This window comes from Oryctolagus cuniculus, chromosome 12 (genome assembly GCF_051225735.1).
Source record: "Oryctolagus cuniculus isolate XC-2025 breed Fujian yellow rabbit chromosome 12, ASM5122573v1, whole genome shotgun sequence".
NCBI lineage: Eukaryota > Metazoa > Chordata > Mammalia > Lagomorpha > Leporidae > Oryctolagus > Oryctolagus cuniculus.
Window position 1 is genome coordinate 97,583,563 of NC_142878.1, and position 15,404 is coordinate 97,598,966.

The following is a 15,404-nucleotide window of genomic DNA, read 5'->3' on the forward strand; positions in this document are numbered from 1 at the left end:
AGCGCCTGGATTTCAGTATAATCTTCCTGCAGTCAGGTTTCCTGCTAATGTACACTCTGATGGATAGCAGGCATTGGGTCAGTTACTTAGGTCTCTTCCACCAATGTGAGAGAACTGGATGGAGTTCTTGGCTTCTGACTTTGGCCTAGCCCTTTCAATAATGTCTGCAGGCTTTGGGGGTGAGGCCAACAGATGGAAGCATCTCTCTCTATCTCACACTGCCATTCTAATAATTAGTATATAAAGGCATCAATACATTGTATTTGGCATGGCAATTAAAGACATCATTTTTGGTGCCAGCATCCCATCACAAAGTATCTAGGATCAATACCTGTCATGCATTCACATCCAGGTTCCTGCTTCTGCTTACCCTGGGAAACACAGGATGGCTCAGATATTTGGGCCCCTGCCACTCAAGTGGAGTGATCCAACCAGTGGGAAATCTGTTTTCTTGTCTTTCAATGAAACATAATGACTAACGCTTAAGTAAGTGAATAAATAATTCCACTGGGGCCAAGGTAGCTTGGTTGGGACTGTCCTAGGGGCAGCTTTGCCATTCAGGGGTGGTGGCTTGCACATACTCACTGAAGAATGCCTAACAGCTCTCTTTTATTCTTAATTGTACACGTCCATTGAAATACAGAGGCTCCTGCTGTAGTGTGGTGTTTAACATGATCTGGACACCCACTGCAGTAGAAAACGTTTATGTTCACCCTCTGTGCAAACATGATGCCATCTGTTTGTGCTTTCCAGACAAGCTGGACAGGATCTTGATGTGGTTCAGTGACAGCTGCCAGCTGCCAAGTCTGTTGCCCCGTGATTTGTAGGCTACTTCCTGTCAGGAACACAGCAAGGTTGCCCTTCTCAATCTGTTCCTGTCCAGTCTTTGGGCAGGCTTTGTATCTCCATCCACAGCAAGGTGTATATACATCTGTGTGGACTTCCTTGGTGTCTGAGATACAGAACTTCACCACCTGAGACGGTTGCAGACAAGGCATCTACTTTCTTAACCATGTCCTGGGTGGTACTTGGCAGCATGTGAGGAGCAGCCAGCAGTCATCTGGTGCATCCGGACTCACCATCCCGCAGCACACAAGACTCTGCATTACCCAGGTGGAGGTACAAATGTCTGAAATGATCTCATGAGACCATGTTACTTATACGGGGCTGCCAGCAACACTCTGCACACAACCTCAAGAAGCCTCACTGTCTCACTGGGAGTCTGTGGGGGACACAGAAACCAGTGATAAACCAATGGGTGAACCCATGCACTCCATTAACAACGTCAGTCCACAAGTCTACCAGGTACTATTTCCCATACGGCAAATGACAGAGGAATTTTCCACCGATAAACTTTAAGCCTTTTTGACATGCTCTTATATTTATGACATTAAATATTCCTCAACACAACTGTTAACAATAACTGGATTCAACATTGTAGAATACATGATGTTGCGCATGGAAAAATCTAAACACTCCACCAAAAAATGGTTCAAGATGAAAAACCAATTCAGTAAAGTTACAGGTTACAAAATCAACATACAAAAGCAGTAGCTTTTTATATGCTAGCAGCCAACTTGCCAAAAATGAAATCTAAAAAGTAATCCCATACACAATAGAGACAAAAAGAAAACATTTAGGAATCAATGTAACCAAATAAGTGAAAGATATCTACAATGATAATTCTAAAATGTTGAAGAAATGAATCATCAAGGACTCCCAAAATGGAAAAATATAACTTGCTCACGGATTGGAAGAATTAGTATAATTAAAATACCTGTATTAATTAAAGCAACCTACAAAATAAATGAAATTCCTATCAGACACCAATGACATTTTTTACAGAATGAGAAAATAATCCTAAATTCCCTAAGAAATCACAAAATATCAAGAATAGCCAAAATTATCCTGAGCAAAATTTAAAAAACAATCAACTTGGAGGCATCAGAATGCCTGCCTTCAAAACTAACTACAAAGCTATAGCAATCAAGGCAGCATGATAGTGGAATTTAATTAATTAATTCATCAATCCAAACAGGTAGAGACAATTGATTTTTCATGGAAGTGCCCAGACTATACAATGGAAAAAAGTATCATCTATTCAGTAAGTGGTGCTGGCAAAACTGGATGCATCTATGTAGAACTGAATATTACAGTACTATAAAAACTGAAAGCCTGTTATTAGTATCAAAATCATTGCAACTGGAGGACTTCATGCTCAGTGAAATTATCCTGATACAGAAAGACAAATATTAGATGTTCTCCTTTATATAATGAGAGCTAAAATTTTCTTTTACGAAAAAAGAAATCAGGCAACAACAACAAAAGAAAAACAGAAAAAAAGTTAATGCCTGTGTATATCAGTATTGCTGCAAATATAGTTTTGTTCAACTTTCTTTTATATCTTTATCAAACAAATTCTTAAGGATGATATACTACTATAATTTTAATAATTCATGATCATTTTAAAATTTACTGTGTATTAGTGTAGTAGTCATTTTTATAGAAACCTTTGATTTAATAAACATAAATCTCATAAGTACAACTTTTGGATTACAGCAGTTCTTCCCCCCATACCCACCCTCCAACCCGCAAACCATCCCAACTCCTACCCCCTCTTCCATCCCATTCTCCATTGAGATTCATTTTTAATGATCTTTATATACAGAAGATCAATTCTATACTAAGTAAAGATTTCAACAGACTGCACCCACACAGACACACAAACTTTAAAGTACTGTTTGAAGACTAGTTTTACCATTAATTCTCCTAGTACAACACATTAAGGACAGAGGTCCTACATGGGGAGCAAGTGCACCGTGATACCTGTTGTTGATTTAACAATTGACACTCTTCTATTTGACATCAGTGATCACCCTAGGCTCCTGGTCATGAGCTGCCAAGGCTATGGAAGCCTCGAGTCCACAAATTCCAACATTATTTAGACAAGGCCATAATCAAAGTGGAAGTTCCCTCCTCCCTTCAGAGAAAGGTACTGACCTCTTTGGCGGCCCTTTCTTTCCCTGGGATCTCACTCTTAGAGACCTTTCATGTGGGTGATTTTTTGCCACAGTGTCTTTCTTGTCTTTCCATGCTTGAAATGCTCTCATGGGCTTTTTAGCCAGATTCGAATGCCTTAAGGGCTGATTCTGAGGCCAGAGCACTGTTTAGGGTAGTTGTCATTCTAGGAGTCTGCTGTGTGGCTTGCTTCCCATGTTGGATCATTGTCTCCTTTTTAATTCTATTACTTTTTTTTTTTGACAGGCAGAGTGGACAGTGAGAGAGAGAGAGAAAGACAGAGAGAAAGGTCTTCCTTTGCCATTGGTTCACCTTCCAATGGCCGCCGTGGCCGGTGCACTGTGGCCGGCGCACTGCGCTGATCTGAAGGCAGGAGCCAGGTGCTCCTGGTCTCCCATGGGGTGCAGGGCCCAAGCACCTGAGCCATCCTCCACTGCACTCCCTGGCCACAGCAGAGAGCCGGCCTGGAAGAGGGGCACCCGGGACAGAATCCGGCGCCCCGACCGGGATTAGAACCCGGTGTGCCAGCGCCGCTAGGCGGAGGATTAGCCGGCTTTTTTTTTTTTTTTTCCTATCTATTACTATCAGCAGATGCTTGGTCTTATTTAGGTGATCCTTTTTTTGGTAACTTTTATTTAATAAATATAAATTTCCAAAGTACAGCTTTTGGATTACAGTGGCTTTTTCCTCCCCATAACTTCCCTCCCACCCACAACCCTTCCATCTCCCGTTCCTTCTTCCATTCCATTCACATCAAGATTCATTTTCAATTGTCTTTATATACAGGAGATCGATTTAGTATATATTAAGTAAAGATTTCATCAGTTTGCACCCACACAGAAACACAAAGTGTGAAATACTGTTTGAGTACTAGTTATAGCATTAATTCACATTGGACAACACATTAAGGACACAGATCCTACGTGGGGAGTAAGTGCACAGTGAATCCTGTTGTTGACTTAACGATTCACACTCTTGTTTATGGTGTCAGTAATCACCCCAGGCTCTTCTCATGAGTTGCCAAGGCTATGGAAGCCTTTTGAGTTCGCCAACTCTGATCTTATTTAGACAAGGTCATAGTCAAAGTGGAAGTCCTCTCCTCACTTCAGAGAAAGGTACCTCCTTCTTTGATGGCCCATTCTTTCCACTGGGATCTCACTCCCAGAGATCTTTCGCTTAGGTTTTTTGTTTTTGGTTGTTTTTTCTTTGTTTGTTTATTTTGTTTGTTTGTTTGTTTTTGCCAGGGTATCTTGGCTTTCCATGCCTAAAAACACTCTCATGGGCTCTTCAGCCTAATCCGAATGCCTTAAGGGCTGATTCTGAGGCCAGAGTGCTGTGATCTCTTTGACACTTAATGCCATCTTACTAGTTAAAGTGATCAGTTTAAGTTCATAACTGATCATAAAGATAGGACTTTTTTTGTTTGATTACTTTTATTGCCCTTGCCTATATTCTTCCTTAATAGATGAACTCTTTATTGAATGGAATATAAAGCTCTTATGAGGTAAATTTAAAAATACACTATTTCAAAAATAAAAGATTTTAAAAGAATGACAAGCCCTCACTTTTTTAATTTCTGGTTTGTTAAGAATAGTGTACAAATTAAAATGTCTCTGTAGTGATTCTCAAAAACCAATAAAATCCCAAATATGAAAAAGCTTATCTCATATTCATTGTATTGCTCTGATGCTGTTCAATTTCACATACACACATGAAAACATACTACCATTTTAGTTTATTAAAGGAAATAATCTAAAATAAATATCCATCACCAACTTAAAACACAGCCAGGTAGCCCTTCGACTGAGCATGACAAGAAAAGAACAGTTCAGTTATTTACAGGTTATGTTTTTGCTTGTATTAATTAACCATTTTCAAATACCATAATATTAGTTGTGACATTAATCATTTAAAACCCCTTAACTTTATACACCAAGTAACATGTTGGTATTTTTCCTTAAATTTCATCCACAAGAGTTGTACATATTTATGGGCTAGTGTGACATTTCAATACTCATATAAAATTTGTACTGATCAAATCTACATTAATCTTTGGCATTATTTTATGGACAGAGCCTTGGGCTCCTTTATTTCATTTTCTAATAAAAGATAACAGATTACTGTGAGCTACACACATCCCCGTGCATGATCCTAGGAAATGACTCAGTAATCTAAGGCTACTGGGATAATCATCCGTAAACCATTTTTTCCACCTAGTTTTAATATTGCAATTGGTTTCAAAAGCAAAACACGGAGAAACAATAAGGGGGAGGGGGGAGGAGAGAGAGAGAGAGAGAGAGAGAGAGAGAAGATACCACCCATCTAGTAGTTCATTACCCAAATGTCCAAAATACTCAGGGCTGATCTGACCCAGGCTGAAGCTGGAAGATGGTCTCCAATGTGGTAGCAAGAATCCAACTACTTAAGCCATCACTGGCTGCCACTGGTATCCTGAGCATTGTCTTTCCCACCATGCCAAATGTCTACCCTTCAAAAAACTGTCTGACACACCCTCATATAGCCCTGGCTTCCAGAGGAAGAGGCCACAGTCCCCTGTCTTGACCCCATCACTGCATGGTCTCCTACTCCCAAATCACTACACATGCCAAGCTCCTGCCCAACTCCAGCCACAGCATCTGGTTTAATGGATCCAACTGAAGACACTGGGGACCCTGGCCCACCAGGGTTACCAAACATGCAGTCACTGGACGTAAAGGCCCACATCTGAGGCAGAAGCAACCTGGATAACCACATGTCCAAAACTGAAACTGTATCACTGTTACACCACATATTAAAATCAGCTCAAAATGAACTGAAAGTCCATACAGAAGATCTGAACACTTACAACTTATAAAGTAGAAAAGTCCTTGACATCAGCCTCAAGAGTGGTTGCTTATGTGCTAACAACTAAAGCACAGAGAGCAAAAGCAAATGTAAGGAAATGAAACCCCAACAAACTAGTAAAGCAAAGATCAGTGAAATGAAAAGGCACACCAATGGATAGGAGGAAATATTAGCAAACTGGATGTGTGATCAAGGGAATAATACAAGGAAGGCATACCACTAAGCAGCAAAGAATACAATTTAAAAAGGACAAAGGACTGAATCAATGTTTTCCAACAAAGACATACAATGTACCCTGAGGGTATGTGAAAAAGTTCTGAACATTGCTATCATCAGCAAAATGCAAATCAAGATGACAATGGTTATTATATCTGTTAAATGGCTACTATTAAAAAGTTAAAAGATAACAAGTATCGGGCACAATGTAGAGTAAACAGAACACACACTAGTGGAGGGAATGTAAATTGTGCCAGCCATTATGAAAAGCAATATGGAAGTTCCTCAAATGAAATTAAAAAAGGAACAACCTTTATTAGCCATGAATCCAAAAGAAAACCACCATCTCAGAGAACTGTCTGCACCCCCACATTCACTTCAGCATCATTCACAATTCCACGATATGGAAATAACCCAAATCTTTGTTGATGGACCCATAAGGAAAACTGGGATACACACACAGTGGAATCCTCGCCAAACCTTAAAAACAAAGGAAATACTACTGCTTGTCACGAGATGGATCCAAAAGTATGGAACTACAGGACATTACAATGAGTGAAACAAGACACAGAAATAAGAAATACTACATGAGCACACTTACATGTGGAATACACAAAAGTCAAACTAACACAGTCAGAGAGCAGGAAAAATGAAGAGATGTTAGTCACAAGATACAAATATATGGTTATGGTGCTGGAGCTGGGGTGTAAAAGCTTGAGCCTCCACCTAGACGGCCAGCATCCCCTATGGGCACCAGACCGAGTCCCAGCTGCTCCACTTCCCATTCACCTCCCTGCTAATGTGCCTGGCGAAGCACTAGAAGATGTCCCAACGGCTTGGGCCACTGTGCCAAAGTGGGAGACCTGGGATCCAGCCCTGCCACTGAGGACATTTGAGGAGTGAAATAATGCATGAGATGAGATATCCCTCATCCTCTCTCTCACTCTATCTTACTCTCTTTCCCTGCTGCCTGCCTTTCTTTTTTTTTTTTTTTTTTTGACAGGTAGAGTTATACAGTGAGAGAGAGACAGAGAGAAAGGTCTTTCTTCTGTTGGTTCACTCCCCAAATGGCCCCTAGAGCTGGCGCTGCACTGATCCAAAGCCAGGAGTCAGGTCCTTCCTCCTGGTCTCCCACGTGGGTTCAGGTGCCCAGGCACTTGGGCCATCCTCCACCATCCCGGGCCACAGCAGAGAGCTGGACTGGAAGAGGAGCAACCGGGACTCGAACCCGGCACCCATATGGGATGCCGGCACTGCAGGCAGAGGATTAACCAAGTGAGCCATGGCGCTGGACCCTGCCTTTCAAATAAATCTTCTGGGAAAATACATATATAAATAAAATTTAAAAATTTTAAAAACGCTATAGGAGTGATAACTTTGTTAAGTAGCTTCATTGTACTACCCCTTTCATAGTGTATGGCAAGTACCAGGAGAGTCGAAAAGTTTGTGTGAAAATGCAATGTAAAGATCAGACTCATATCGAAACACACATTGCATGCCTTGAATATATACAATTTTTGTTTCTCGGTTGTATTGTAATAAGGCTGGAAAAATAAAACATGCAAAATAGGTTCCTATACTTAAAATGCAAATAAAAATTAAGGAACTTAGGTTAATATTGTGGGGTTTTGGTAGGCTTCATGGGAAAGAAATGAGTTTTAAAACATTCATGATTGGGGCTGGCTGGCACTGTGGCGTAGTAGGTGAGGCCACCAAATGCAGTGCCGGCATCCCATATGGGCATCGGTTCAAGTCCCGGCTGCTCCACTTCCAATCCAGCTTTCTGCTATGGACTGGGAAAGCAGTAAAGGATGGCCCAAGTCCTTGGGCCCTCGCACCCACGTGGGAGACTTGGAAGAACCTCTTGGCTCCTGGCTGCGGATCAGCAGAGTTCTGGCCATTGCGGCCAACTGGGGAGTGATCCAGCAGATGAAAGACCTCTCTCTCTCCCTCCGCCTCTCCTTCTCTCTCTGTGTAACTCTGACTTTCAAATAAATAAATCTTAAGAAAAACATTCATGAACTTGACTAAACTAAATTTCAGGCGGTTTATATCTTGAAAATAAAGATTCAGGATTTCTATCAAGAGAATATTTAAGACAATATCCAAGTAACACATTACACTGTCACCTCACCTCCCTCAGACTGAAAACTCAGAAATAGAAAATAAAAGTTAGTATATCTGAAGGAAACCAGGAAAGTGAGAAGTGAAATTAGAATTATAAATTACCATATGGTATTCTCCCACCGATGGGTGTACATTCCTATATGCATGTAACACAGTTACATATTACAAGCAGGTTGAGAATTCGCCCAATTAAACCATGGAACTGAAAAGGCAGGGCCTGCTTCATCAGCATGTCACCAGTGACACGGCAACTGGACCCAACGAAAAAGAGTACGCTCTCTGCTGTCCAAATTCTTGCTGGATTTCACTTGAATCTGTACTTTGTAAATGAAGGCTGATAGGAAGATGGGGCAAGTGCTGGGGCTTGGAGCCAGGGGGCTCATGCATAGTTTGATCTCTCACTGACTCACCGGGACAGGTCTTGGTCACAGTCCTCAGGCTCACTGCCCTAAAATGCCTTCCATTTCCCATCACTGGTGACCACAATGGCCCTTGGTTCAAAGCAATAGTTGGGTGTGGGCACATTATGTTTTGAGAACACACCTTTGGGGAGGCACCATGGTAGTTTCTCACCTAAACTCAATCTAAATTCCTAGGGTTTCCATATTGAAATGCATGACAATTTTTAAACAGCCCAATCTGCATTTTTCAGTTCCTACCAGGAGCTACACCTTATGGAGTTAGTTCTGTCAAGTTTTAGAATTTACACTTTCCTATAGTTTTCACAATGACATTCTTTCAGCTTATTTTGTAATCACAGGAAAGGAAGGAGGGAGGAGGGCAGCATGCTGGGGAGAGGAGGGAAAGGTGAAGTATCACTATACTCCTCAATCTGTGTCTATGAAATACATGATATCTGTTCACCTCTGTATAAATAAAAATTATTAAAAAAAGAAATTTAGCTGTGAAAACTGCAAGAGGACATAAACGAACCAAATGGAGATATCATGTATTTAAGTTGAAGAACAAAGCAAAACATGGCAATACCAAAATATTAAACCAGGATGCTCACAGCAGTATGGCAGGGCCTTCCCCGTGGAATGAGTAGCAGTACAGGCCTACGGCATCTTAGTCACCAGGGGCTGCAGCCTCTGCCAGGGTCAGAGGTGCTCACGCTGCACTTGCTTCACTGGATCAATAGGTGGCAACGTCTTCACTGATCAGGTTGCTTTAGAACCCATTTTCATAAATGGCAGGACCCCAGTAGATATCATGAAGTATTTTACCAGAAAACTGTGGGTCCCATTACATTTATCATATTATCTCTATGTACCTCAAAAATTTAGGGTCTGCCAAGAATTACTCAAATTCTACCTGCACAGAGCAGAGGGCTATACACCATGAACATTAGTCTACTACAAGAATATCTCTTGGGGACGGCACTGCGGCATAGCAGGAAAAGCTTCTGCCTGTAGTGCCGGCATCTCATAAGAGCACTGGTTTGAGTCCCCACTGCTCCACTTCTGATCCAGCTCTGTGATATAGCCTAGGAAAGTGGAAGATGGCCAAAGTGCTTGGGCTCCTGCACCCACAGAGAGACCCAGAAGCAGCTCCGGGCTCCTGGCTACATATCAGCTCAGCTCCAGCCATTGCGGCCCTATGGGGAGTGAACCAGCAGATCGAAGACCTCTCTCTTTTTCTCTCTCTGCCCCTGCCTCTCTGTAGCTCTGCCTTTCAAATAAATAAATCTTTAAGAAAAACCTTTCTTTCCCCATTTGACACTCACATGTCATCTTCCATAGTAATCAGGTGGGGAAATCAAGCAAGGTGATCCATTAGTGTAGGAGGAGTTATCAATCACATAGAGCTCAGTGTTTGCTGAGGCAGTACTTTTAAATTTAACATCATATGTATGAAAATGTTTACAAGGTTTAAATGTCTTTGAAAGCAGCACTCTGAAAACTACACATATACCAATTCATTGAAGGATTTCCTGGACTCCATGCCTGTTCTCTCACTACAGCACTTCAGTAGAAAGCTTTATAATATTTGCAATACTGAACTGCAAGTCACAGTTTTAGTTTCCCCATACGTAATTATAGAGGCCTACATAACTCACAAACACAATTGTATAGAGGTAACAAAGGCATTGTTTGTAGAAAACTTTTCACCTAGTTTTTCCCCATAGATATGACTTTAGTTAAGCAGAGGAAAAGCATCTTAAGATGTTTGGCATAAACCACTCTAATTTTGGAATTTCCTCACAAAGTTTCTATATTTTAACTTATTAGTAGTGCACTAGTAGTTGCTAGCCTAGGCTTTTTGTGGGAGATGCTAAAGTTTCATGGTAGTCACAGGAACAGAGGTTTGTGGAAAAGGTGACAGAACTGAGACGCAAAAGTGAAAAGCAAAAGAATCACATATTCATGTGGCTTTGAGAAGGGTGTAGGGACCAGACAGCCTTTGAGATGCCTGGTGATTGTTATCAGAGAACATCTGTGGACTGGGAGCATGAGAAAACAAAAGAACAGATTTTTCTTGGTTTGTTGTGTGTGAGGGCAAATTATGGAATCAAGGAATCAAGTTTGAAAATAGCCAACACGAGAAAACCATAGGCAATATAAATAGGTCAAGCTAACGATGAGAGAAAGAGCCAAGACCTTCCTGAAACACGGTACAGAGATAAGGCTGCCTAGGATGAGAAGACCAGTGAGAACAAACACATAGACTGAACATGGGGTCATTTCAACTTCTGGATTTGAACAATCAGCACTAACAGGAACACCAAGAGTGGATAATGAGGAAACTGGAACATCCACGAGGACGTGCACCAAGGAGCTGTTTCGGAGTAGTCACTGGTCAGCATCTCATAAGATGAGGATCAAGGAATGATCCTGGGATGTCAACACGAGTAACTGCTAACCAGAAGGAAGGGAGACTTAATTCACCACATACTGTAAGAACCAAACCACAAAACACAATACCTACGGATTTTGAAATTTTGTGTTGTTTAAAACACAGGACAAACAGGGATTTCAATTCACCAACCGATGGTTTAGAACCAATTACACGGCAACCAGAGTGGATACTGCCCAGAAACAATGCCCCTGCCTTCTCAGACCTAAAAATGGTCTACAAATATCATAATCCGAATGATTTCAGAATTTCAAAATCGAATTTAGAAGTAAAAAGAACCTGTATTGAGTTATTCAGAACCTTATAGTTTTATACCTGAAACAAATATACTTAGGAAGTAATGCTACCCTCTCAAAATTTCGGTGCCATCCTCTGATGATAAACGGAGTCCCCATATTCCTAGTTAATGCAATAGTATGACTGGGATATGTAAATTTTACATGATATGTCTTCCCAGATAACCACACTCATTAACGCAATACAACAATGTATTCCTCAGGAACTTTTTCATAAAATTAGGGAAACACTGGATATCACAGAGGCAGAATTAGAATTCAGTGGGGCGATGACAACAATGTACAACCATCTTTTTGAGTTTAGCAGTCAAAGTTATTACTGCTGTGTTGGAGAACCTTCAACGCAAACTGAGAGAAACTATCTTAGCAAATTAGGAAAAACAGGAAGCAAAGCCTGTGAGCAGGAACTTCCTTCCTGGATGACCAGATCCACTTTCTCAGCTCCTATCCACTAAGTAGAACTATAAATCCAGAAAATAAAACAAGAGACCTGGAAATTAACACAGTTGCTGGGCATCTTAATTGCCCACCTATAAGAAGATGACTCACCTGCGGGCACCTGCTGGTTCACCCATCCTGGCATCAGAATTCAGCCAGGTAGGCTCACACCTCCTGGAACTGTCTGTGATACCTCCGAGCACATATACGGTTTACAATATACAATTTAAAATCTATTTAGAACATATGATATGAAATTTATAATATATAATAAAAGGTTATCATATAAAATACAGTATTCAATTTATAACATACAATTTATTCTTCCTTCCCCCTGGCTCCTGAAGGCCCAAGTGTCCCCTGCCTGTGTCCAGGACCGGCATATGATACGCACAAACATTTCAAGAAGACTCACCAGGTGAGGATGGACAAACCTGAGGGTCCTGTTGAATCTACTGCCACTCCTCTGACACTGGCAGCCCGGCCCTTCCTGTAGGTGTTGCTCTCGGCTGCTCACCTCCTTGTTCTTAGGGCCAGGGCTTAGCACATGCTCCAATGAAGAGCTCCACGGCGCTGGACACCAAGAAGAGAAAAGGGAAACAGCAGCACTGAGCACCCCTTTTATAAACTCGGTATTCAATAGCATACATCATTTCTGGTCGGATTACCTGCAGGCTCCAACCAATCAAAAAACAAAGACCAAGCCCACGCAGGGGTGTGGCTCCAGGCTTCTCCTGGGCTCCTGCTGTCTGTCCCCAGTAGGCAGTGAAGCCAGGCGCCAGCGCAGTGGGGCCACAGGTCAATTGTTTGCTTCACTTTTGTCATGGAATTTATTCCACCATTCGATTTAAAATTTGACAGAGTTTTTCTCTTTAGGTACAATACATACTCATCTGCTTTTTCTCCTTAGAGTGTTCAAATAAAGTGAAATTGCTTTTATAGGACTTATGCATTGGGAGTGGTGGCTGTTTTTCAACTACTAGATTACAGAAAGAAAACAAGGGTGGGATGCTGGCATTACAGGTGATGGCTTAACCCACTGCACCACAACACTGTGGTGTAGTGGTGACTCCTGCGGTGCCAGCATCCCATATAGGCAGCAGTTCGAGTTCTGGTACTCGGATTCCAATCCAGCTCCCTGCTAATGTGCCTGGGAAAGCAGCGGAGGATGGCCCAGCTCTTGGGCTCCTGGCTCTTGGCTTAAAAATTTGCTCTGTGGGCCAACGCCGTGGTAAAGTAGGTAAAGCATCCCTCCGGCAGCGCCAGCATCCCTCATGGGTGCGGTTCGTGCCCCCGATGCTACTCTTCCAATCTAGCTTTCTGCTTATAGCCTGGAAAAGCAGCAGAAGATAGCCTCACTTCTTGGGCCCCTGAAACCATGTAGGGGACCTCAAAGAAGCTCCTGGCTCCAGCTTTTGAATTGGTTCACCTCTGGCCATTGCAACCATTTGGGGAGTGAACCATTGGACGGAAAACCTCTCTCTCTGTAACTCTACCTCGCAAATAAATAAATAAATCTTTAAAAAAGTTGCTCTATCTCCCACTGCTTTTCAGAGAGAAGGTGGATAAAAAGGTGCTGTGCGCTCTAAATCCATTTGACAAAAAGGACTAAGATAATCTAAGATCAGGAGCAGTAGTAAGCAGCCTTTGAACAACAAAATAGAATAAAAACTATGTTGCTTAGCACACCAAGTGTTGGTCCACTACTACTCAAAATCAAAGCATTTCATCCTTGTAATTATGCTCACAGGACACGCACTTATATACCCTAATGGTTGCGAAATTTTCTTCAGAATACTCAAGGACTTTAATTTTTAAAGAAGAGAAAATGCCAGCTTTGATAAAATGAACATGCCTGCACTCGAAGGGAAAATTAAACCTTCAGAAAAAAAGCAGTGAAACCACCAGATTGTGAAAAGAGTATTTTATCCAACAGGAAGTTTCTGAAAGCTGTTTTCTGTCATAAACAAACAAGGTGCCCAAACTCAGGACTGAACAACACATTCTACCAGTGCCACACAGCCACGATACTAAATTATTGTTCTTGCCAAGGCTTCAAATAGAGGGTACATTTCTAATTATGCTGGGTAAGCTCCAACACCCTCAGTTTTGAGCAAGCCGAAAATTGTAGTCTAATGCTGCAAACTTCTATCAAGTTCCTAGTACCACGGGTTCAGTAAGTTATAACACACCTAAGATGGTGAATTTACTGATGACCAAAGATTGCCAAAACGACTTTTCACATACATTTCCTCAGGTTTTTAAACAAAAGGCATTTTAAAGTTGCTATAGCAATATAAAGGGAAAGTAAAGAATGACCAATCAAACTGCCTCTGTTAAGGTCAGAGATGCTCTGTCTCACCTGCATTCCTTGTAGGCTGAGTCTCTCAAACACAATTCTGCAGAACGGCATAGTTTCTTTTTTTTTTTTTTTTTTTTTTTTTGACAGGCAGAGTGGATAGTGAGAGAGAGACAGAGAGACAGAGAGAAAGGTCTTCCTTTTGCCGTTGGTTCACCCTCCAATGGCCGCCGCGGCCGGCGCGCTGTGGCCGGCGCACCGCGCTGATCCGATGGCAGGAGCCAGGAGCCAGGTGCTTTTCCTGGTCTCCCATGAGGTGCAGGGCCCAAGCACCTGGGCCATCCTCCACTGCACTCCCTGGCCACAGCAGAGAGCTGGCCTGGAAGAGGGGCAACCGGGACAGAATCCGGCGCCCCAACCGGGACTAGAACCCAGTATGCCGGCGCCGCTAGGCGGAGGATTAGCCTAGTGAGCCGCGGCGCCGGCCAGAACGGCATAGTTTCTAATTTCACAAGGCTGTAGTGATTGTATCTGGTGCCCAACACAGACAACCTAGTGCTTGCTGTGCTGCTCAAAAAATCCCAGCAAACCTTGTGGTCAGTTCAATTCTAGAAGTCTCTTCTACCTTCTCATTAACTGCTACTTATATTCCTCTGTTTTTCTTATGACTTTCCCACATGGAGCATTCTCTAAAATACCTTCAGGCCAGACTTCAGCCCCTGGATCCTCAAGAGTACAATAATGTACAGTTTGCAGGGCACTGTTAAGAGGTCAGGGAGAAGTCCCCTGGTGTTAATAGCTTGAGTAATATTGTTTTCTCCTTTAGACCACATCATTAAGGTGCTTTCATTATCCATAAAGCAATTCTTTATGTCACAGCAAATGAGATCCGGCACTAATTCAAATAGGCTAATTTCAACCTAACAAAATAATTTATTCCTAATAACTAAAGGACCAAGACAATGACCAAAATTTGTAAAGACTTGTTATGATACATGAGGGATCTTCAAACATTATATAAAACATACGTATTACAAAAAATATGCATGGCTTAAAAAAATTTTACACTAAAATAAAGGTATCTTTTGATTCCATTTCCCATTAACTTTCTGAACTATTCTGATGAAGAAGAGAAAAAGCACGGTTTTAAAAATGAATCCTACCAGAGCAAAGGATGATGCTACATGATAATTTACAAGGGAGAAGCCAGCAGAGAAGACGCAAGAAGCCTAACGCAAAAAAATGCTGCCCTTCCTGAATTGCAAGGTGACTTGAAGCAGAGGAATGAGATTTCCTTTCCAAGTTAGAAC

The 15,404-nt window shown here is 41.8% G+C and overlaps 1 protein-coding gene across 17 annotated transcripts in view; it reads right to left on the reverse strand.

The window, feature by feature from the left end:
• LOC127482730 (monoacylglycerol lipase ABHD2) overlaps window positions 1–15,404 on the reverse strand; it is a 290,474-nt gene that overhangs the window by 63,839 nt on the left and 211,231 nt on the right. For 8 of the 17 annotated variants that reach the window (XR_016218314.1, XR_016218319.1, XR_016218315.1 and 5 more), the window contains one exon: window positions 12,211–12,368. The exons of 2 other annotated variants lie outside the window; for them this stretch is intronic. Coding sequence is in view for 1 of the 15 variants with exons in the window: in XM_089310664.1 (XP_089166790.1) it covers window positions 12,230–12,368 (139 nt within the window). In the remaining 14 variants the exon portion in view is untranslated. Of the gene's footprint in view, window positions 1–12,210; window positions 12,369–15,404 lie in introns of those variants that run through there. 7 more of the 17 variants (XR_016218325.1, XR_016218324.1, XR_016218326.1 and 4 more) reach the window with 2 other exon arrangements.